Source organism: Sciurus vulgaris, assembly GCF_902686455.1.
Source record: "Sciurus vulgaris genome assembly, chromosome: 18".
Classification (NCBI taxonomy): Eukaryota; Metazoa; Chordata; class Mammalia; order Rodentia; family Sciuridae; genus Sciurus; species Sciurus vulgaris.
In genome coordinates, this window is record NC_136479.1 from 15,355,940 (window position 1) to 15,380,469 (window position 24,530).

Sequence of the window (24,530 nt, forward strand, 5' to 3'; positions counted from 1 at the left end):
TTTTATTTGATACAAGGGATCCTGGGAAAGGGGATGGGAACCTGGAAGTAAGAAAAGACACCTACAGTAGAAGGGACAGTAGTAGAGGCTGACTAAAGGGTTGTCCTGACAGGTTCTTTACTCATAGGCTTTGTATCACACTCGTTTCCCTTAAAGTTTTGGGAGCTTAATGAGTTATTCCATCCAGACATATGTAATGCAGATGAATGATTCACTGGAAGAGTGTCTAAACAGACATGTGACGGGAAGGACTGGCCCCGAGTGTTCCAGCTAAGCCACCTGTATGACCTGCTTCTAACAACAAACATTTCTCCAGAAATATGCTCATCACCCCAGATTTACAGGTGAAGGACAGAGCGGCACAGAGGAGTGGGAGTTGGTAGAACAACAGAAGATCAACAGAACAGATCCATTCAACCTTCTCCCCAGGGTTTCCTTTAAGGTACCAACACCCTGCACGCACACCGTGACTGTTGCTCACCTTGGCATATGCTTCAATCCCCTGTCCAATAACATCCCGCATGCTGGCCAGCATCATCTGCTCCACCTGCTGGAGCCACTTTTCCACCATGCCCTGTGGACCAAGGCAGACAGAGGGAGGTGACAGCAGTCAGTCAAAGCCCAGGAGGGATGTGGGATGAACCCAGCTTTCTCTCTGAGTAGGGATGCACAGAGGCCCAAGGCTGGACTCCTCTGGAAGCCAGTAGTCTTTAACTATTTGCTTTACATTTATTTACAGTGTTCAAGAAAGTATATGCCTCCTGTAGGGGCAACAGATTTTTTAACACATATTTCTTTCATGTCATTTTCTGAGACTTACAACTTCTCAGGGGCAAATGAATATTCATATTTCACATAATAAAGTAGCTCCTAATCATTTGATCAGTTCTACTTTATGCATTATTCCAGTGGTTCCCAAACTTCACTGTGTATTGGGATCATCTGGAGATCTTTAAAAAATACAGATATCTCTCTCACCTCTAGACTTTCTGATCTTATTGGTACGAAATGCAGCCCAGATATTTGGGTTTCATTTAAAGCTGCACAGGAAATTCAAAGTGTGCTGCAAATTATTCAATCTTAGCATTTCAGGTAACTGTGACTATTGACTTCAGGCACCTATAAACTAGCAAGTGGGTGTCTGTCTGGGTTGGTGATGTGATCCCTAGTTGTCACCGTTTGTATGTGTAGGTGGCAAAAACAGGCAACAAAGGGAGGCCAAGAGTACTTGTCTATTTCCACTTAAGGGTACTGCCTTGCTCAACAAAAATTGAAGTAATTCACATTGTACTCATTATAAAAGGACATATATATGAAAGCCCAATTTAATTGGCATCAGATCTGTGATGTATAATTGACCTATAAGCAAATGCTCCAGGAAGCTCTTCATCTGACTGGATTGTTTTTAATTAGTCTCCCTATGAGGAGATCTAAATGCTATCAATTGTTTGGATCTGCTTCCTACTACTGCCTCCACATCAAGTTAGAATAAAATCCTTCCACAGGTTTAGTATGTCACGTGGCTTGCAATATCAATCCCATCTGAGATATGGGAAAACTGAGACTTGAAAAGACTGAATGATTCTTCCCAAACACTCAGTTATTAAGTTATGGAATACAAGTGTTCTATACCCAGAACTAGAATCTAAAAGCTAAATCAATGTGTTCTCTCCTGGGTTTGCTCTATTATGGAGAAAAGAACCAGAAATGAATAAGGGGATTTACTTTGGCTTTAACTGGGTAGATTTTCTGTATGAACGGAACCGTTTCCTTCTCTGAGCTGATCATGCCCGTGATTTCCAGATTGTCTGTAAACTCCAGCTTGGCAATTCCTTCAAAGCATTTCTTTAAATGAGGCTGCACACGGAGGGGGTCCTTTGTCTCAGACAGGATCTCCAGCAGCTCATCGTTTGACAGGAAGAAGAACCTATTTAAAAGTCAAGGAAGATGGTAACTGGGACCTCTTCTGACAACTTCTATTTCCAATGAGGTGATACACCCCAACAGATCCAGGTGAATGAATACCAGCCATGCCCCCTGGTCTTCTCTCTTTCCATTTTTTAATATATTTTATTGGTGCCTTATAATGATATGAGATAGTGGAATGCATTGTTCTCTGTTTGTAAATGCACATGACATAATGATATAATTTGGTCAATTTTGTTCCTCCATCTTTCTGCTTTCCCTCCTCTCCTTCCTCCCCTGGTCCCTTCCTTTACTCTACTGACCTCCCTCTTCCATCTTCATATTTTCATGAGATCCCTTGCCCCCTGCCCTTTTCCCTCTCTAACTTACACATATGCAAGAAAGCATACAACCCTTAACTTTCTGAGTCTGGCCTGTTTTGCTGAATATAATGGTTGCAAGTTCCACCCATTTTCCGCCGGGTCTTCCCTAAGGCCCACTCCCCCGCACTATTCTTCATTTGGGGCACAGAAGGTGAAGATTGTTCTGAGAGCAAGAGGAAGGAGGAAGGCTGGTTTACGAGAGTTTAATATGGTTGAAAGGAGCCCGAATGAAGTCGTGGTTCGAGACTCTGCTCGTCCTTTAGAATCACATGGGGAGCTTCTGAAAAGGCCACTGCTAAGAGATTTCAATATAAATTGATCTGGGGTAAGCCCTGGGGACCTTTATATTTTTGACAATCCCAGGTGATTCTAATGTGTAGTCGGCGTTGAGAACCTGTGAGTAGGAGAAGAGAGAGACTTCTTGTCTTTCCTTTTCTCCAGGTATGCCAGAAAATGCCATGGGTGTGAAGCAAGAAAGTGCCTGTTAGTACTGAATTAATTTACATGCAGAGTCTTCTACCATCTTTTAAATTAAAGATAATAAGACAACTTCAGCTCTCGCTCAGGCCCCAAAAGCAGCAACAACAAACCTTCAGAAAATGTTCAAGGTACAAAGCTCTACTGTGACCACCAGGTGTAAAGTCCCATGGTGGAGGGACCATGTGAACATTGAGTCTTCACTGAATGTGACAGATGATGAAAATGGCCCATGTTCCACAAAGACCACAGAACCAGCCCAGGTTCAAGAGGTGAAGTCTATTTTCATATTTCTTGAATCTGGGCTGGTTATGTGTCATGTTTTGGCCAAGAGAATCCAGGGCAACATGAACCTGCACATTCCAAGTCTATAAATCAAGAGGTCTGGATGTTTCTACGCTTGCTGTTCTCAGGACTCTGTGACCACCACCATGTGAATAAACCCAGGCTAGCCTTTTGGAGGATGAAAGACTTTCTAGCCAATAGGAAGCCAACCACCAGACAAGAGATTAAGGCTACAGAGAGTCAGTCAACTGCAGTTACAAGAGTGAGCTCTGGTGAGGCCAAAAGAACCACACAGCTGAGCCCTGCCCAATCTGCCAATCCACAGATTTGTGAACTAGATGAATTTTTTTTTTTTAAGCTTCTAAGTTTTGGAGTGTTTGTGTGTTTGTTACACAGCCAAGTAAATTAATACGCTGTACCTGCAGTGATGAACAGGGTAGGTAGGTAGAGTGCAATAATTACTTGTTGGCTGACTGACAAAATAATATCTAATAGGCATGTCAGTTTTTCCCATTCCCAAGTGAATTCAAATGGGTGATGTCCATGGATCCACATTATCTCTATCTCTACCATGAGTAATAAAAACATTATTCAGCATTCTGGATCTTCAAGGTAAAATTAATTATGTAACTATTAGTAACACTTTGAAAATGTTTACTTAGAGTGTTTAATTTTATTTTATAAAAATGCACAAAGAAATATTAAGGAGGCTGAGGCAGGAGGATCACAAATTCAAAGATAGCCTCAGCAAAAGCGAGGCACTAAGCAACTCCAGGAGTCCCTGTCTATAAATAAAATACAAAATAGGGCTGGGGATGTGACTCAGTGGTCAAGTGCCCCTGAGTTCAATCCCTGATACCCCACAATAAAAGAAATATTGAGGTGTATGTGTTTAACTTATGGAGACAATGTGGCCCAAGAGGTTAAATTCCTGAGTATTATATCCAGCCTTCCTGTGTTTGACTTCTAGTCTGGTCATTGACCAGTTTTGTGTGTCTTTGGACGGATTACTGTTTTCTCATTTATAAAATGTGGATAATAATAATACTCCAATCTCATAGGCTCATGGTGAAGATTAAATAAGCTAATAAGTATAAAGTACTTGGAGCAGTGTCCTGGTGTAAGGTAAATGCTCTGTTCATGTTGGCTATTCATGATTTTACTAGTAGTGTGTAGAGAACTGAAAGCCCAAACCACAAGGGGTTCTTGAGTTTAATCTCTTCTCAGTTTTGTGCTTCCAAGCCAGCATCCCTTCAAAATTTGTCTATACTTATATTGTCCAATACAGAGCCATTAGCTACAAGTAGCTATTTTACCTCAAAAAGTAATATTCAGAACCAGCTCCAAGTCCCAGAGCCAGCGTGGCGAGCTCCGGCCCACAGGTAGCTTCAGGGACCAGGACAGGGCAGCCAGGGACTTCCCCAAGCAGCCTGGCTCCCTCTGGCGGGAGGTGCCTTTCAAGGCTAGCTTCTCGGAGCAAACCACCCAGTGAGAGCCTTTCTACACAGAGCCAGCCACAAGTCCCCGAGCCAGTGGAGAGCTCTGACCTGCAAGCAGCCTCTGGGACCAGGGCAGGGCAGCCAGAGACTTCTCCAGGCGGCCCTGCCCCCTCCAGCCACAGGCTCTTTCCATGGGGAGATCCAAGATGGAAGACTAGAGAGTGACTGCATCTCCAGTTGCTCCAGAACCCAGGATTCAAGAAGGGGAGGCATTGAGAGACTCGGACTAAAATAGAGCCATGGGGTGAGTCTCCCCCACCAGGTGAAGCTCAGCCTGGCGGGCAGGCCTGGATTGGGGTGGCTTATCAGAGTAGGCTAGGGAAGCTAGAGTCCTCTCCAGGCAGCCCTGCGCACTCCGGCAGTGGGCTCCTCCCACACGGCCAGCTTCTCGGAGCAGGCCCCCCAGTGAGAGCCTTTCCACACAGAGCCAGCTCCAAGCCCTGGAACCAGTAGCGGGCTAGGGGCAGCTTTCTTTGTAAGCACTGCATTATCAAGTTACTCCAAGACTCCAGGCTACTGAAGGCTGGGAGGTGATACACTGGAAATCTACAGGGACACTATAAGCCAATAGAGGAAATCTGCAATATCACAGAGTCCTACTGACATCTGACCATATGAGAAAACAGGGGAAGAAAATGTCCCAAACAAACCTAGATACTATATCAATAAAACTCAATGACAGCACAGCAGAAGAAATGTCAGAAAGGGAGTACAGAATGTACATAATTAAAACAATCAGAGAAGCAAACAAGGAGATAAAAGAGCAAATGCAGGCATTGAAGGAGGAGATGAAAGAGCAAATGCAGGCATTAAATGATCGCACCAATCAACAGTTAAAAGATCGAATACAGGAAGCAAGAGATCATTTCAATAAAGAGTTAGAGATACTGAAAAAAAAACCAAAAACAGAAATCCTTGAAATGAAGGAAACAATAAACCAAGTTAAAAACTCCATAGAAAGCATAACCAATAGGATAGAACACCTGGAAGATAGAACCTCAGACACTGAAGACAAAATATTTAATCTTGAAAACAAAGTTGACTAAACAGAGAAGATGGTAAGAAATCATGAACAGAATCTACAAGATTTATATGAAAATTACATGAAAAGGCCAAATTTAAGAATTATTGGGATTGAAGAAGGCTTAGAGAAACAAACCAAAGGAATGAACAATCTATTCAATGAAATAATATCAGAAAATTTCCCAAATCTGAAGAATGAAATGGAAAACCAAGTAAGAGGCTTATAAGACTCCAAATATACAAAATTACAACAGACCCACACCAAGGCACATTATTATGAAAATACTTAACATACAAAATAAAGACAGAATTTTAAAGGCCGCGAGAGAAAAGAATCAAATTACATTCAGGGGGAAACCAATAAGAATATCAGCAGATTTTCAATCCAGACCCTAAAAGCTAGAAGGGCCTGGAACAACATTTACCAAGCCCTGAAAGAAAACAGATGCCAACCAAGAATCTTATACCCAGCAAAACTTACTTTCAGATTTGACAATGAAATAAGATCCTTCCATGATAAACAAAAGCTAAAGGAATTTACAAAAAGAAAGCGGGCATTACAGAACATTCTCAGCAAAATATTCCATGAGGAAGAGATGAAAAACAATGATGCAAATCAGCAACGGGAAGAACTAGCCTAAAGGAATAGCCAAATAAAGGAGAAACCAAATCATGTCAAAAAACAAAAATGAGTCAAATGACTGGGAATACAAATCATATCACAATAATAACCCTGAATGTTAATGGCCTGAACTCATCAATCAAAAGACATAGACTGGCAGATTGGATTAGAAAGAAAAATCCAATAATATGCTGCCTGCAAGAGACTCATCTCATAGAAAGAGATACCCATAGACTAAAGGTGAAAGGATGGGAAAAAACATACCATGCACATGGACACAGCAAAAAAGCTGGAGTATCCATCCTCATTTCAGATAATGTGGACTTCAAGCCAAAACTAGTCAGAAGGGATAAAGAAGGACATTACATACTGCTTAAGGGAAGCATAAATCAGCAAGACCATAACAATCGTAAATGTCTATGCCCTGAACATTGGCTCATCCATGTACGTCAAACAAATCCTTCTCAATTCCAGAAATCAAATAGACCACAACACAATAATACTAGGCTATTTTAACACACCTTTCTCACCACTGGATAGATCTTCCAAACAAAAATTGAATAAAGAAACCATAGATCTCAATAACACAATCAATAATTTAGACTTAACCAACTTACATAGAATATACCATCCAACAAAGAACGAATACACTTTCTTCTCAGCAGCACATGGATCCTTCTCTAAAATAGACCATGTTTTATGCCACAAAGCTACTGTTAGCAAATACAAGAAGATAGAGACACTACCTTGTACTCTATCAGATCATAATGGATTGAAATTAGAAATAAATGACAGAATAAAAAACAGAAACTTCTCCAATACCTGGAGATTAAATAATACACTATTATATGATGAATGGATAACAAAAGACATCAGGAGGGAAATTAAAAAATTCTTAGAAGTAAACGAGAACAAAGACACATCATATCAAAATCTCTGGGACACTAAGAAAGCAGTACTTAGAGGAAGATTTATTTCATGGGGCGCATTCAACAAAAGAAGTAGAAATCAACAAATAAACGACTTAACACTACAGCTCAAAGCCATAGAAAAAGAAGAGCAGACCAACACCAAAAGTAGTAGAAGACAGGAAATAGTTAAAATCAGAGCCGAAATCAACGAAATTCAAACAAAAGAAACAATCGGAAAAATTAACAAAATAAATAGTTGGTTCTTTGAAAAAATAAACAAAATTGATAAACCCTTAGCCACACTAACAAAGAGAAAGAGGGAGAAAACTCAAATCACTAAAACTCGGAATGAACAAGGAAATATCACAACAGACACGAGTGAAATACAAAACATAATTAGAAGCTATTTTGAAAATCTATACTCCAACAAAACAGAAAACCTCGAAGACATCAACAAGTTTCTAGAGACATATGAATTACCTAAACTGAACGAGGAGGATATACACAACTTAATCAATTTCAAGCAATGAAATAGAAGAGGTCATCAAAAGCCTACCAACAAAGAAAAGTCCGAGACCAGATGGGTTCTCAGCTGAGTTCTACAAAACCTTTAAAGAAGAGCTCATTCCAATACTCCTCAAAGTATTCCATGAAATAGAAGAGGAGGGAACCCTCCCAAACTCATTCTATGAAGCCACTATCACCCTGATACCTAAACCAGACAGAGACACATCGAGGAAAGAAAATTTCAGACCAATCTCCTTAATGTACATCGACGCAAAAATTCTCAACAAAATTTTAGCAAATCGCATACAAAAACATATTAAAAAGATAGTGCACCACGATCAAGTGGGTTTTATTCCAGGGATGCAAGGTTGGTTGAACATTCAGAAATCAATAAATGTAATTCACCATATCAACAGACTTAAAATCAAGAATCACATGATTATTTTGATAGATGCAGAAAAAGCATTTGATAAAATAAAGCATCCCTTCATGCTCAAAACACTAGAAAAAATAAGGATAGTGGGAACATTCCTTAACATTGTAAAGGCTATCTATGCTAAGCCCATGGCTAATATCATTCTAAATGGTGAAAAACTGAAAGCCTTTCCCTGTAAAAACTGGAGCAAGGCAGGGATGCCCTCTTTCACCACTTCTACTCATCATTGTCCTTGAAACTCTAGCCAGAGCAATTAGACAGATCAAAGCAATGAAAGGGATATGAATAGGAAAAGAAGAACTCAAACTATTCCTGTTCGCTGATGACATGATTATATATTTAGAGGAACCTGGAAATTCCACCAGAAAACTCTTAGAACTCATAAATGAATTCAGTAAAGTAGCAGGTTACAAGCTCAATGCTCATAAATCCAATGCATTTTTATACATAAGTGATGAATCTTCAGAAAGAGAAGTTAGGAAAACTACCCCATTCACAACAGCATCGAAAAAAATAAAATACTTGGGAATCAATTTAACCAAAGGGGTGAAAGACCTCTACAATGAGAACTACAGAACACTAAAGAAAGAAATTAAAGAAAACCTTAGAAGATGGAAAGCTCTCCCATGTTCTTGGATAGGAAGAATTAATATTGTCAAAATGGCCATACTACCAAAAGTGCTATACAGATTCAATGCAATTCCAATTAAAATCCCAATGATGTACCTTACAGAAATAAAGCAAGCAATTATGAAATTCATCTGGAAGAATAAAAAACCTAGAATAGCTAAAGCAATCCTCAGTAGAAAGAGTGAAGCAGAGGGTATCGCAATACCAGATCTTCAACTCTATTACAAAGTAATAGTAACAAAAATGGCATGGTATTGGTACCAAAATAGACAGGTAGACCAATGATACAGAATAGAGGACATGGACACAAACCCAAATAAATACAATTTTCTCATACTAGACAAAGGGGCCAAAAATATGCAATGGAGAAAAGACAGCCTCTTCAACAAATGGTGCTTGGAAAACCATATGCAACAGAATGAAATTACACCCCTATCTCTCACCCTGCACAAAACTCTACTCAAAATGGATCAAGGACCTTGAAATCAGACCAGAGACCCTGCATCTTTTAGAAGAAAAAGTAGGTCCAAACCTTCAACTTGTTGGCTTAGGATCAGACTTCCTTAACAGGACTCCCATAGCCCAAGAACTAAAAGCAAGAATCAACAACTGGGATAGATTCAAACTAAAAAGCTTTCTCTCAGCAAAGGAAACTATCAGTAATGTGAAGAGAGAGCCTACAGAGTGGAAGAATATCTTTGCCACTCATACTTCAGATAGAGCACTAATCTCCAGAATCTATAAAGAACTCAAAAAACTCTACACCAAGAATACAAATAATCCAAACAACAAATTGGCCAAGGAAATGAACAGACACTTCACAGAAGAAGACGTACAAGCAATCAACAGATATATGAAAAAATGTACACCATCTTTAGTAATAAGAGAAATGCAAATCAAAACCACCCTAAGATTCCATCTCACCCCAATTAGAATGGCGATTATCAAGAACACAAGCAACAATAGGTGTTGGCGAGGATGTGGGGAAAAAGGTACACTCATACATTGCTGGTGGGGTTGCAAATTAGTGCAGCCACTCTGGAAAGCAGTATGGAGATTCCTCAGAAAGCTTGGAATGGAAACACCATTTGACCCAGCTATTCCACTCCTCGGCCTATACCCAAAGAACTTAAAATCAGCATTACTACAGAGATACAGCCACATCAATGTTCATAGCTGCTCAATTCACCATAGCCAGATTGTGGAACCAACCTAGATGCCCTTCAATTGATGAATGGATAAAGAAACTGTGGCATATATATATATATATATATATATATATATATATATATATATATATATATATATATATATATATACACAATGGAATATTACTCCACCATGAAGAATGATAAAATTATGGCATTTGCAGACAAATGGATGAAATTGGAGAATATCATGCTAAGTGAGATAAGCCAATCTCAAAAAACTAAAGGACAAATGAACTCGCTGATAAGCAGATGAGGACATATAATGGGGGGTGGGGGGGTTAGCGTTAGGGTTAGGGTTAGGTTTAGGGTTAGGGATAGGTTTAGGGTTAGGGATAAGGAGAGTGGGAAGAATGGAGGATGGAAGGACTGTATAGAGGGAAAAGAGGGGTGGGAGAGGTGGGGGGGAGGGAAAAAATAAAATAGCAGAATGAATCAAACAACATTGCCCTATGTAAATTTATGATTACACAAATGGTATGCCTTGACTCCATGTACAAACAGAGAAACAACATGTATTCCATTTGTTTAAATAATTAAAAAAAGAAGAAAAAAATAAAATCACCCAGAAAAACAAAAAAAGTAATATTCAATAAATTACAACTTCACTTTCTCAAGCACAGGAGCACATTTAAAGTGCTCAGTAGCCACATGGGGCTAATGACTGCTATTTTGGTCAGCACGTATATAAAGTATTCCTGTCACTGCAGGAAGTTCTGTTGGCTAATACTACAGTGAACGTACCAAGTGCACTTCTGGATTACAAACAGAAAACAGACAACTTTTCTTTTTTGTGAAAAGCAGGAACTAACTTTGTTTTCATATGAAGGAACACTAAACTTTATAAAAAAGGCATGTTGGGATCAAATCTACATTCTAATCAGACCTAAAGACATGAAGTGACGATCCACAGTAAACCAGATCTGGATGGATTTTTTTAGGAGTGAAGATTGCCCCTTTTGGAGTTAGCCCTCTAAAGTCACTTTGACTTTTGTGTAAATATTAATTTTTGTGGAAAAGAGAGTCAAATTTTTGGAGATTTACCTACCAGAAACTACAAATTTTGATGTCAAAAAAAAAAAAAGGTCAGGTGGCATTTCTCAAGTACATCTAATTTACGTACACTAGCTCACTGCTCAGTAAACATATGAAGTCAGAGCCATTATAATTATATCCTGATTTTGAAGCTGAGAACCAAAGACTCAGATTTCTCGAAGGTTTTAAGACTAATATGTGGAAAACATGGGACTCCAAAAGAGGTCTGTGCAGCTCCAAAGGTGAGGCTCCAGAAATGACAAGTCTTGCTTGTCAAAGTACAGATTTGACCCCCACTCTGTCCATTCAACCCTACTTCAGATAATGACCATAAAGACATGACTTAATCCTAGGCGCTGTATCTTGGGAAGTGGAATAGACAGGTTAAAGGTAATCTCAGTATGAAAAATGTTCTACCTAAATATGGTTCAAGACAATAACTCCAAATAAGAGAATACTGGATACCTGGGGAAAAACAGTCTCTTCTTCTCCAAGTAGTCATTCAGACCTTTCTGGATGTCCTCCAGTAGAATGTTGGCTTCCTGAAGCTTCTCAGTCATCCGTGGCTGGTCTGCTGCCATCAGAACCCTGGCGTCTTTCACCTGAATTTTGCCAACAAACGCGAGGACCATCATGGGGTTCCCAAGTTCTGAGATTGGTCATGACAATGAATGTGTGACTAGCCTGTCAACCAACTATGCCCCCTGCCCAGTTAACTGCTTTCTTATCTCCCTCCTAAATCCATAGGGGTAAATGTTCATTTAATCTTATTTCTCTGGTCATGGTTGACTGAGCAGGGATTGGGCACTTGAAACCAACTGAGTCAATTAAAGTTCTAACTTCCAGGGGTTTAGAATTCAGACCATGACACTTTATGCTTGGGATGGTCCCTTGTATCAGGGAGGTTTGGATCTGTGTAAGGATCACCTCCTGCCGTGTGACTAAGTGCTCAAGCAAGCCAGATTGCAAAGAGAGTTTGAAGCAGGCTTGGAAAGAAAAACAGAGGTCAGAGGTATGGGAAGAGAGTGCTTCTGAATTTCTGAGGTTTCTGGTTTCTAGATCCAACCTTTGGGAGACTGTGCTACAATTTCTGCCCTGGGGCCTCAGGAGACAACCACCGGGTCTTTTTGTTTGTGCTACAGAGTGGATTTCTGTAATGTGCAATTAAAGAAACTTAACTAATATAAAATTGGTTCCACTGGCTGGGCCATAGAAATTCCCACTTACTTTACTCCTGCAAACAGGGCAGATACATTCCCCTGGGACACATTTTTTTTTTTGTAAGTGCACCCCAGTTTGAGCACACTTGACTTAGAAAAGGAACAAGACACGATCTCTTAAAATGGGCCCCGATTGCCATGCCCACTCAGTGAAACTGTCATCCTTTAAAGCTTGGTTCTACTGTCACCTCTTTAGAGGTCTCCTAGGATTTCCAGGCAACTAAACCATTCTTCTGTATTCTGAACAGTGTTTGCATATATATTACGGATCTTATTTATTTAAGCATGTCTCGTCACAAGACAATGAATTCTACAAAGGCAGAAATCATATTACTTTCTTCAAGTATTTTCTGAAAATATATAATGTCTGAGTCAACATAGATAACAAACATTTGTGAAATAATAGTAACAATGTGGACAACTTTTTGCATTCTAAAAGGATTATTGATATATAAAATTTTTATTAAATTATCCTCTAACAAAGTCTTCTATCTCATTAGAAATGATCGCTCTGTAACGCAAACTGCTCATAGTTACCTCTAGGGAGCACAAGGTTACTACATTCTATATTACATATTTCCATGTTCAAATTTTTAATAAATTAGAACAAAGACATAAAAATATCAAATTTGCAAAAATCCAATTTACTTAATAGTTTCAAGGTTGGTGAGATGTGTTGGGGGAAAACTTACTGCTTGGGACATGAGCGTTTTCCAGTAACCATCGACGATGCCAAATTTTCGGCCCTCTTCTGGCATCTGGGCAATAATATCCTCTGAACTGAAGATTGGTTCCAGGTACAACCAAGTGGCTTGGCATTTCAACCAGGCATCCAAATTTTCCTGCACCCGAACGAGCTTTTCTTCCCATTTCTGTGAATTTAACATTCCGCATCCGCATCAGTGCCCTGACACTCTGCACCACAGGTCCCGAAATGGAAAAATGGGTGGATTCATTCGCTTATTTTTTTTAACTTATTTTTATTGTAAACAAAAGGGATACATGTTGTTTCTGTTTGTACATGGAGTAACAGCATACCATTTGCATAACCATATATTTACATAGGGTAATGATGTTTGATTCATTCTGTTATTTTTTCCTTCCCCCCTCCCCTCCCACCCATTTCCCTCTATACAGTCCCTCCATTCCTCCATTCTTGCCCCACCCCATCCCCCATTATGTGTCATCATCTGCTTATCAGTGAGATCATTCGTGCATTGGTTTTTTTGAGATTGGCTTATCTCACTTAGCATGATATTCTCCAATTTCATCCATTTGCCTGCAAATGACATAATTTCAGTCTTCTTTATAGCTGAGTAATATTCCATTGTATATATATGCCACAGTTTCTTTATCCATTCATCAACTGAAGGACATCTAAGTTGGTTCCACAGTCTGGTTATTGTGAATTGAGCAGCTATGAACACTGATGTGGCTGTATCTCTGTAGTGTGCTGATTTTAAGTCCTTTGGGTATAGGTCAAGGAGTGGGATAGCTGGGTCAAATGGTGGTTCCATTTCAAGTTTTCTAAGCAATCTCCACACTGCTTTCCAGAGTGGCTGCAATAATTTGCAGCCCCGCCAGCAATGTATGAGTGTTCCTTTTTCCCCACATCCTCTCCAACACCTATTGTTGCTTGTATTCTTGATACTTGCCATTCTAGTTGGGATGAGATGGAATCTTAGGGTGGTTTTGATTTGCATTTCTTTTATTACTAAAGATGGTGAACATTTTTCATATGTTTGTTGATTGCTTGTAGATCTTCTTCTGTGAAGTGTCTGTTCATATCCTTAGCTCATTTGTTGATTGGGTTATTTGTATTATTCGTGTAGAGTTTTTTGAGTTCTTTATAGATTCTGGAAATTAGTGCTCTATCTGAAGTATGAGTGGCAAAGATATTCTACCACTCTGCAGGCTCTCTCTTCGCATTGCTGATTGTTTCCTTTGCTGAGAGAAAGCTATTTAGTTTGAATCTATCCCAGTTATTGATTCTTGCTTTTATTTCTTGTGCTATGTGAGTCTGTTAAGGAAGTCTGATCCTAAGCCAACAAGTTGAAGATTTGGACCTACTTTTTCTTCTATAAGATGCAGGGTCTCTGGTCCGGGAGATCTTTCCATCTTCTAAGGTTTTCTTTAATTTCTTTCTTTAGTGTTCTGTAGTTCTCATTGTAGAGGTCTTTCACCTCTATTGTTAGATTGATTTCCAAGTATTTAATTTTTTTTGAGGCTATTGTGAATGGGGTAGTTTTCCTAACTTCTCTTTCTGAGGATTCATCACTTATGAATAAAAATGCATTGGATTTATGAGCATTGATCTTATATCCTGCTACTTTACTGAATTCACTTATAAGTTCTAAAAGTTTTCTGGTAGAATTTCCCAGTTCCTCTAAATATATAATCATGTCATCAGCAAAGAGTGACAGCTTAAGTTCCTCTTTTCCTATTCATATCCCTTTAATTTCTTTAGTCTGCCTAATTGCTCTGGCTAGAGTTTTAAGGACAATGTTGAATAGAAGTGGTGAAAGAGGACATCCCTGTCTTGTTCCCGTTTTTAAAGGGAATGCTTTCAGTTTTTCTCCATTAAGAATGATGTTGGCCATGGGCTTAGCATAAATAGCCTTTATAATGTTCGGGTATGTTCCTACTGTCCCTATTTTTTCTAGTGTTTTGAGCATGAAGGGGTGTTGTATTTTGTCGAACGCTTTTTCTGCGTCAATTGAAATAACCATATGATTCTTATCCTTAAGTCTATTGACATGATGGATTACATTTATTGATTTACGGATGTTAAACCATCCTTGCATTCCAGGGATGAACCCCACTTGATCATGGTGCACAATTTTCTTAATATGTTTTTGGATACGGTTTGCCAATATTTTGTTAAGGATCTTTGCATCTATATTCATCAAGGATATTGGTCTAAAATTTTCTTTCCTTGATGTGTCTTTTCCTGGTTTGGGTATGAGGGTGATATTAGCTTCATAGAATGAGTTTGGTAGAGTACCATCCTTTTCTATTTCCTGGAATACTTTGAGAAGTATTGGAATGAGTTCTTCCTTGAAGGTCGTGTAGAACTTGGCAGAGAATCTGTCTGGTCCTGGGCTTTTCTTGGATGGTAGGTTTTTAATGGCTTCTTCTATTTCATTGCTTGATATTGATCTCTTTAAATTGTGTATGTCCTCCTGGTTCAGTTTGGGAGGAGCATACGTCTCTAGAAATTTGTCAATGTCTTCGGTAGTTTCTATTTTGTTGGAATACAGATTTTCAAAGTAGCTTCTCATTATGTTATGTATCTCAGTGGTGTCGTGATATTTCCTTTTTCATCACGAATTTTAGTAATTTGAGTTTTCTCTCTCCTTCTCTTTATTAGTGTGGCTAAGGGTTTGTCTATTTTGTTTACTTTCTCAAAGAACCAACTTTTTGTTTTGTCAATTTTTTGAATTGTTTCTTTTCTTTCAGTTTCATTGATTTCAGCCCTGGTTTTAATTATTTCCTGTCTTCTACTACATTTGCTGTTATTCTGTTCTTCTTTTTCTAGGGCTTTGAGCTGTAATGTTAGGTCATTTATTTGTCGACTTTTCATTCTTTTCTGGAATGTGCTCCATGTAATGAATTTTCCTCTTAGTACCGCTTTCATAGTGTCCAAGAGATTTTGATATGTTGCATCATCGTTCTCATTGACCTCTAAGAATTTTTTTAATCTCCTTCCTGATGTTTTCTGTTATCCTTGTTTCATTCAATAGCATATTATTTAGTCTCCAGGTGTTGGAGTAATTTCTCTTTTGAATTTTGTCATTGATTTCTACTCTCAGTCCATTATGATCTGATAGAACACAAGGCAGTATCTCTATTTTTTTGCATTTCCTAAGGGCTGCTTTGTGGCATAACATATAGTCTATTTTCGAGAAGGTTCCATGTGCTGCTGAGAAGAAAGTGAATCTACTCGTTGATGGATGGAATATTCTATATATGTCTGTTAAGTCTAGGTTACTGATTGTGTTATTGAGTTCTATGGTTTCTTTGGTTGGATTTTGTTTGGAAGATCTATTTAGTGGTGACAGCAGTGCATTAAAGTTGCCCAGAATAATTGTGTTGTGGTCTATGTGATTCCAAAAATTGAGAAGGATTTGCTTGAAGTACAGGGATGCACCATTGTTTGGGGCATAAATATTTACTATCGTTATGTCTTCCTGATGTATGTTTCCCTTAAGCAGTATGAAATGTCCTTCTTTATCCCTTCTGATTAACTTTGGCTTGAAGTCCACTTTATCTGATATAAGGATGGAAACCCCTGCTTTTTTTACTGAGTCCATGTGCGTGGTAGGTTTTTTCCCATCCTTTCACTTTTAGTCTGTGGATGTCTTCTTCTATGTGATGAGTCTCTTGCAGGCAGCATATTGTTGGGTCTTTCTTTTTAATCCATTCTGCCAGTCTATGTCTTTTGATTGAGGAGTTTAGGCCATTAATGTTCAGGGTTATTATTGAGAAATGATTTGTATCCCCAGTCATTTTGCTTATATTTGGTTTTTAAGTTGGCTTGGTTTCTCCTTTGAGTGGTTTTTTCTCTAAGGTAGTTCTTCCCTTTGCTGACCTCCATTGTTGTTTTTCATTTCCTCCTCATGGAATATTTTGTTGAGAACATTCTGTAGCACAGGCTTTCTATTTGTAAATTCTTTTAACTTTTGTTTATCATGGAAGGATTTTATTTCATCTTCAAATCTGAAGGTAAGTTTTGCTGGGTATAGGATTCTTGGTTGGCAACCATGTTCTTTCAGAGCTTGAAATATGTTGTTCCAGGCCCTTCTAGCTTTTAGAGTCTGGGTTGAGAAGTCGGCTGCTATCCATATTGGTCTCCCCCTGTATGTAATCTGATGCTTTTCTCTTGCAGACTTCAAAATTCTACCTTTATTTTGAATGTTAGGCATTTTCATTATAATGTGCCTTGGTGTGGATCTGTTGTGATTTTGTGCATTTGGTGTTCTGTAAGCCTCTTGTATTTGATTTTCCATTTCATTCTTCAGGTTGGGGAAATTTTCTGATATTATTTCATTGAATAGGTTGTTCATTCTTTTGGTTTGTATCTCTGTGCCTTCCTCAATCCCAATAATTCTTAAATTTGGTCTTTTCATGATGTCCCATAGTTCTTGGAGATTCTGTTCATGATTTCTTACCATCTTCTCTGTTTGGGTGACTTTATTTTCAAGATTAAATATTTTGTCTTCATTGTCTGAGGTTCTATCTTCCAAGTGGTCTAGTCTGTTGGTGATGCTTTCCATTGAGTTTTTTATTTGGTTTATTGTTTCCTTCATTTCAAGGATTTCCATTTGGGTTTTTTTGAGAATCTCTATCTCTTTGTTGAAATGATCTTTTGCTTCCTGCAGGTGCTCTTTCAGCTTATTGGTATTATCATTCATTGCCTGCATTTTCTGTCTTATCTCATCCTTTGCTTCGCGAATCATCTTAATCATGTATAATCTGAAGTCCTTTTCTGACATTTCTTCTAACATGCTGTCATTGTATTCTATTACTATAGAATCTAGATTTGTTTGGATCATTTTCTTCCCTTGTTTTTTCATGTTGTTCATGTATCTTCCCCTCTAGCAGTGCAGATCTGGGGTATTGCAGATTTCCCCCTGTAGGCTTATAGTGGCCCTATAGGTTTCCAAAACCCTTTCTTTAAGGGGTTATTAGCAGTGCCCAATTCAGACACTATGCAATCCTAATAGCCAAATAGCCTAATCCAAATAGCCCCTATGAGGACAATAACAAAATTGTCATAATAAACAGAATGAGTTCAAATATTATCTTCAGTAAAACAAACAGATTTGCAATAAGGTCTGCAGTTTCTAATGGAGGACAAAGAGGATGCAGAGGAATGTAGAATGTGGCTGTTAATGGGATAAGAAAAGAATATACAGAAGTTCTAGACAATAGAAAGGGTGAAAGTGTAATCAAAAGAAATTGGATGTTAGCATGCAAAAAAGGGAGAAAGAGACTCTGAGGGAATAGGTAAACAAAAGGAAAAGAGAGCAAGAAAAGTAAAGAAATAAAAATTTAAATTTTTTCAATAAGGAAACAAAAGAAAATCTACAGTATAACAGTAATATAGTAATGAAACCTCCCAGTGTTCAGTAGCCTGATGCATGAGAGGTACCTGACAATGAGCTTCAAGCCTCCAGCAGGCGTCTCAGGATGGGATTTGCCCCATCTAAAGATCGGAGCTATGGCTTCCAGGATTATCCAAGATGGCTGCTCTGGCTTCGAAATGTGTTGGCAAATGGGTAGTTGCAGCTCAGGGTATGGCTGTGGTCAGCAGGAGGTCCTGGAGGCGGGATGTGGTTGGTCAGGCAGGGGTCCTGGAGGTCGGGTGAGTTTGGTGTGGTTGTGGGATCCTGGAGGCAGGGTGCAATCAGTCGGTCTGGGGTCCCGGTGATAGGGCACAGTCAGTTGGTCTGGGGGTCCTGGCAGCCGGGAGCAGTCAGTCAGTGTGAGGGCCCCAGAGGCAGGGAGTGATCAGTTGGGCTGAGGGATCCTGGAGACGGGCCCAGGGGTCCTATGGGGCCTGGCTGTTGTCTCAAAATGGCGGCAGCCACATGTAATCAAACCTGCAGGTACTGTCACAGTGAACTTCCAGACAGCAGCAGGCAGCTGGCGCTCCACTGGCAGTCAGCGATCAGTTTGCTGACTGTTGTTGGCAATCGGGAGGTGAACCTCATGCATTGGGTGATGGATAGGAGTAAGGCAGGCGATGGACACGTGAGAGGCAGGCAAATGGCGGATGATAGATGCCTCACAGTGAGCAATCTGCACTCAAAAAAGGCGTCGATATGCTGGCAGACTGCAAGTGATCACAGCAGACAAATGGGGTAAACAGCAGGGGGTCAATAAGCAGCAAAAACTGCCTCACCAAGAAACAGATATCCTCTGCTTGAAACCAGAGTTACAGAGCGACAAGGAACGCAGTCTCCTTCTAGTCCGCCATCTTGGATCTCCCCTCATTCGCTTATTTGCTCATTTGCTCATTTAAGAAATACTCATTGACTGTTCTTTATATTCGGGTCACTATTCCAGGCAACACAGATACAGCAATGAAAGAAACACACATGTGAGATCACATTCTGGTGAGGTAAGAACTGTAAGCATAGCTGCAAGCTTACTCCGTGACCTGTGATGCCAGAGTGCTTTGTGCACATCAATCCATTTTAATTCAACGGTCTTATAAGGTAGATATTATTAAAAATCTCAACTTACAGATGCAGGAACTAACAACAATTTGACTCGCACAGGTCCCATGACTAATAAGGGGCAGAGCCAGAATTTGAAACCAGGCATCTGCTCCAGAGTCTGTGCCCTTGGTCTCTGCCACTTTTCTCCAAAAAGTGAACAAAGGAGGCCAACTCTCTACCCTGGTGTTGTTCATACTGTAGGTTACTCCAGCCCATAAGCTACTTTCCAAATGTATTTTTATTTGGTGTATTCAAAGCTCATCTTTCTCTTCTGGCAGACAACCGCTCAGTGGGCCATATGCTTACTTGGATCATTACTGCTTTCACTCTTGTGTTTTTCTTTTCTCAAAAAGTTTCTTTGTTAACTGAACTTGAAAAACGTCCCCTTCCTCTGAGAAACCCAGAGCTAATGGAATGTCAAAAAACATGCAACCCTATTTCCTCTTACCCGGCACTCTGCTTCTATGGGCTTGATGAATGCAGAGCCACACATGGTCTGGGTCTTTATCACGTGGTCATCGAGCAGCAGCTGAATGTCATCAATTGCACACAGAATGCTTGTATCCTACAAACAAGCACACCCTGCCCTGTCAAAATTACAAGACCCCCCCAACCCATCCCTACCCCATGGTTGGAGGGTACCAGAGATGGAACTCAGGGGCACTCGACCACTGAGCCACATCCCCAGTCCTATTTTGTATTTTATTTAGAGTCACTGAGTTACTTAGTGCCTCGCTTTTGCTGAGGCTGGCTTTGAACTTGCGATCCTCCTGCCTCCGCCTCCCGAGTCACTGGGATAACAGGCGTGTGCTGCCATGCCCAGCTCCTACCCCGTTTTTTAAATGCTGGTTCCTTAAGGCTCAGAACTGCACTTCAGTGGCACAGGCATCTGGTCTGCAGGAGATGGGATTTCTATATTCTTCCTTAAAAAGGTCTGTAAAGATATTTACTGTGCATCTCCTTTGCAGAAACCAAATGCCATCTGATCGCAGACCTGCAGCTAGAGTCTCTTGGGGGAGGAAGACTTTTGACCCCTTCCCCACATTCCTGCTGCTCAGTTCACTAGCTTTCCTGCTTGTCCTCTTCCTCCTATAAGATCAGTTGCTAATCTAACTGGTTAGGCCTAGATTCATGCACAGGCAACTCAACATAACTATTGTGGCCATTTAAAAATAAAATATAAATATAATTTTTATTTCAATTAATAATATTATTTTAAAACATCTGATAAGCTTCTATGACATAAATTCTCATTAAGTTTTTAGACCTAATTACTTCATAAACAAATTTTTTTTTTTTTTTTTGGTGGTGGTAAGTTATCATGGTAAAAGTACTCAGACCCAAAACTCCCTCTGAACCAAGACAGTTTTGGAAACTCTGTGCTAGACATTTAATGGGTCATATTTTACTAGTATGTAAGGTTCCTGTGCCTTAAAGGTGAATGGTACTTTTCCTCCTGAGTCACTATGACAAACTGATAAGGGTCTGTCCCTGTGCCAAGTCTGTTCTCATCTCTTTCAACCCTACAACTGGGTGGCTAAATTGGGCCTAGAATATATTCTCTCATCTACCCTTCACCAGGAACTCTGCACTGGGAGGTATGCCCAGCTATTAATAAAGCTATTAATAAACAGCTTTATTTCCATTTTGCAGTTGGTCCTGTAGATACGGCTATGTCAGTCAAAAACTCCGAAGATGGGCCAGCAACGATGCAGCTGCTCCCAGGTCCCCCAGCTGAACTTCACAGCCCAACAGCCTCTGCAGCAGGATCTAATCCAATCTTTTCATGGAGCACCAAGCTTCTGGGACCTATAGGGCCCTGGTCTTGCCAGGAGAGGCCCAGCAATGAGCCCACAGGCCTCCAGCTCTCCCGGCTCCCACGGGCTCATTGATAGTTCTTATCCAAGTGTGAAATTGAAGCATCATGACTGTCAGAACAAAGCTGGGGGAGAAGTCACAGGAGGATAACATGCAGCTTAAAGGGGAAGGAAGATACAGGCTCTGGTTCTCAATACGCCCTGAATATCAGTAAAGTCGGGGGTGCCTTAAGAATTCAGATGCCAAGCACTCCGAGGGTGGAGGAGCCAGGAAGAATCAATGTGGAATTTTTAGGAACACGTGACTCTGTCGTGCACCAGCACTGCCAACACTGCCAACAGTGTGTGACAAGTGAGTATCAGCCTGTTGCCAGCATGATCTACAGAGCTGCAGCCCCCATCCTTACCCGCTTCTCCATCCCAAGAGCAAGCCAGAACCCAAGACAACTGAGCAGATGCTTTGGGTTTACACACCTCCACATGCACTGTACAAATTCATTTGTTATCTACAAGTGCCAGTGGAAAGAGAGAAATCTACACCCTTGGTAGTCAATCTGCAGTTCATATATTTGAGAGCTTGTTAAAGCTACAGAACTTCAGGCCCCACCCCAGACCTCATGAGTCAGAACCTGCAGTTTTTACAAGAGCACTAGGTGATTCCTGTGCGTATTAAGATTTGAGAAGTTCTTAGGCTTTATCCACTCCCAGTAGGCTTCTGAGCGCCCAGGGGAGGATTGGAAGAGTATGCCAACCTGTGTCCTCCCTGGGAGATGCTAATTCAGGAGGCTTGCTCAGTTCCTTTGCACTGAGGATCCCTACTGCACCAAATCAAAGGGCCTTTCTGATTTGAAAACACATCTCTCCAGGGCTGTCTGAGAGGAAAGATGACTGCAGACAGGAGGAAACAATCAGGATGTAGGGATTATTCTTGAGTTCTACTGCAATTCTGAGTGAATAACCTTATCATTACATGATCAATGGTGCTGTTTTCAGGGGGCTGCAGCTGAACTGAGACTCACAGTGTCCCTGTATTTCACGAAGCTGAAGGTCATGTTAACCCAGTCTGACTTCATTTTCTCCAAGTTCTTCTCCAGAGAATATTCCTTACTGGCAGCGGCACCAATGGGCTCCAGTCTAAAGAAAGAACGCACAACAGCAACGTCAACAGGAGGAGGCAGAAGAAACACGTCCAAGGAGGAATGTCGGCTTGGTTCTAAGAGAATCTCAAAGGCTTTTAATTTTACCACAATATTTACTCTGAGATTTGCCAACTACTTCCAGAGTGTGTTGTAGGATTTCTCACTTTCAACACAATTGACTTTTTGGATGATGACAAATTGAACATTGTCCCCTAATCCCCAGGACCTCAGGTTGTGCATGTACTTGGGGAAAGGCTCTTTAAGGAGGTAATTAAGTTAAAATGAGGAAATAAGGGAGGACCCTAATCTACTATGACTGGTGCCCTTATAAGAAGAAGAGATGAAGATAAGACACACAGAGGAGAGAACCCCATGACCACATGGGGAGAAGATGGCCATCTTGTTTGAGTCACCTCGTCTGGCACTCGGTAATGGTGGCCCTAACAAAGTAAGCATAGGCTGGTGCTGAGATTCAAACAATATCAACAAAGCACAGTGCTGTGCATGCTGACATTGAACTCAATAAAGGAGATTGGAAGGAGTCAGAATCAGTCTCGGAAATGAAACCTCTGACACTCTCCTGCCTGCCTGCCTCCCTCCTTTTCTCTCCCCCAAAGCAAGTCATACAAACCAGAATTTCCCCTCCTCAAGGTTGGTCAAATTAACTAGAGCCCCTCTTCCCCAAAGTCACCTTACAACAAATATCACTCTAAGCTTTCCCTGCCTTTCTATGTAGGAGTCGGCCATAAGGAATTCCTCTGACACACTTTGCCTGACAGAAGGTCATAAGCTCCTGGTTCCAGAGGCTTCCTGCCATACCCAGGAGGTAGGACACTACCCAGAAAGGACAGGGAGACTCTGAACAGACAGCCTGGCTGGCTTTCCCCTTCTCGATCTATTTCCGTTAATTTATGCTCTTTCACCCAATTGCATTTCTAGAGAACTGTCCATTCTTCATAGAATCTAAGCATAATTTTTTTCCCCCAAGGGAATCTGGGGTTCATTTCTGAGGTTCCTGTGTTGTGTCATTTTGATTCACTTGGTGTGCTTTTCTCTTGTTAACCTGTCTTTTCTCATAGGGGTGTTGGCTTTGACCCTTACAATGGGAGTGGACAGGTATCACACCTTGGCTGCCCCTATGCTGGATGACTCGGTCATTTGGCTGTCCTGCGCACTGTGGGATGTTTAGCAGCATCCCTGCCTCTCCCTAGACAAGCCAGGGAGAAAGGTCTCAGAAGAATTAATCCCACCAACAACTTGGTCTTGAACTTCAAGCTAGACGCCAGTAGCAGATGACCTACCAATCAAGGTGACTACAGACATCCTAGATTGCATCTGGGATGCCCCTGGGAGAGGCAGATTCCCTGTTGAGAACCACTGTTTTAAGGTCACTAAAACAAGACTACTTCTTTTCATCTTTTTTTACTATTTACTCGTTCTGATTTCTCACTCAGTTGGAACTTCTGTTAATGTACAAGATGGTGCTTGCTCCATGTATTCTCCCTCCCCTTTCCAAAACACCTGCTCTTTTTCCTGATACTCTGGGTCAACCCCCCTACAATCCCCCTGTTCCACAGGCAGAGAGAGACGGGGAAGACAAACTCCTTTCTTCTTGTTTCCACACAGAGGTCTGGGTCCTAAAACCCAGGCAGAGCCAAAGAATTGGGAAGCAAAGCAGGGATTATTTTCTTGGCCTCAGTCCTTATCTTTCTTTTTTTAATATTTTTTGTAGGTGGACACATAACTTTATTTTATTTATTTGTATGTGGTGCTGAGGATCAAACCCAGTGCCTCACACATGCTAGGCGAGTGCTCTACCACTGAGCCACAAGCCCAGCCCAGCTGTGTAGAGTGCACCTGGGCTTTACTCAGAAGAAGCTGAAGCTCAGAGACAGACACAAGGACGTGTCCAAGGCCACACAGCTGGGGAGTGCTGGAAATGGATCTAGACACCAGTTCCTTCTAATCCAGTATTTCTTCCCCACCTCATGTGGGTCTCCTCCCCTTTCTTTGTTGGAGGAAGCAAGAGAACTGTGGTCAATCAAATAGGGCTGACTAAATAGAGCTGAGAACCCTCATTTGGCCTTGTGAGGAGAGGGAGACTAACCATGGACGATTCCAATCAATGGCTGCTCAAGACCTTAGAAGCGGTCATCATCCTAACGTGGCCCTTGGTTGACAATCGAAGTGAACGTGCAACAGAGGGA

The 24,530-nt window shown here is 40.7% G+C and overlaps 1 protein-coding gene across 7 annotated transcripts in view; it reads right to left on the reverse strand.

The window, feature by feature from the left end:
- The window catches only part of DNAH3 (dynein axonemal heavy chain 3), a 463,090-nt gene that overhangs the window by 95,120 nt on the left and 343,440 nt on the right, over nt 1-24,530 (reverse strand). For all 7 annotated transcript variants that reach the window (XM_079120030.1, XM_079120029.1, XM_079120028.1 and 4 more), the window contains 6 exons: nt 22,204-22,318; nt 19,816-19,932; nt 12,834-13,013; nt 11,387-11,523; nt 1,726-1,927; nt 482-574 (listed from right to left, as the gene is read on the reverse strand). In XM_079120030.1, coding sequence (XP_078976156.1) covers nt 482-574; nt 1,726-1,927; nt 11,387-11,523; nt 12,834-13,013; nt 19,816-19,932; nt 22,204-22,318 — 844 coding nt within the window. The remainder of the gene's footprint in view (nt 1-481; nt 575-1,725; nt 1,928-11,386; nt 11,524-12,833; nt 13,014-19,815; nt 19,933-22,203; nt 22,319-24,530) is intronic.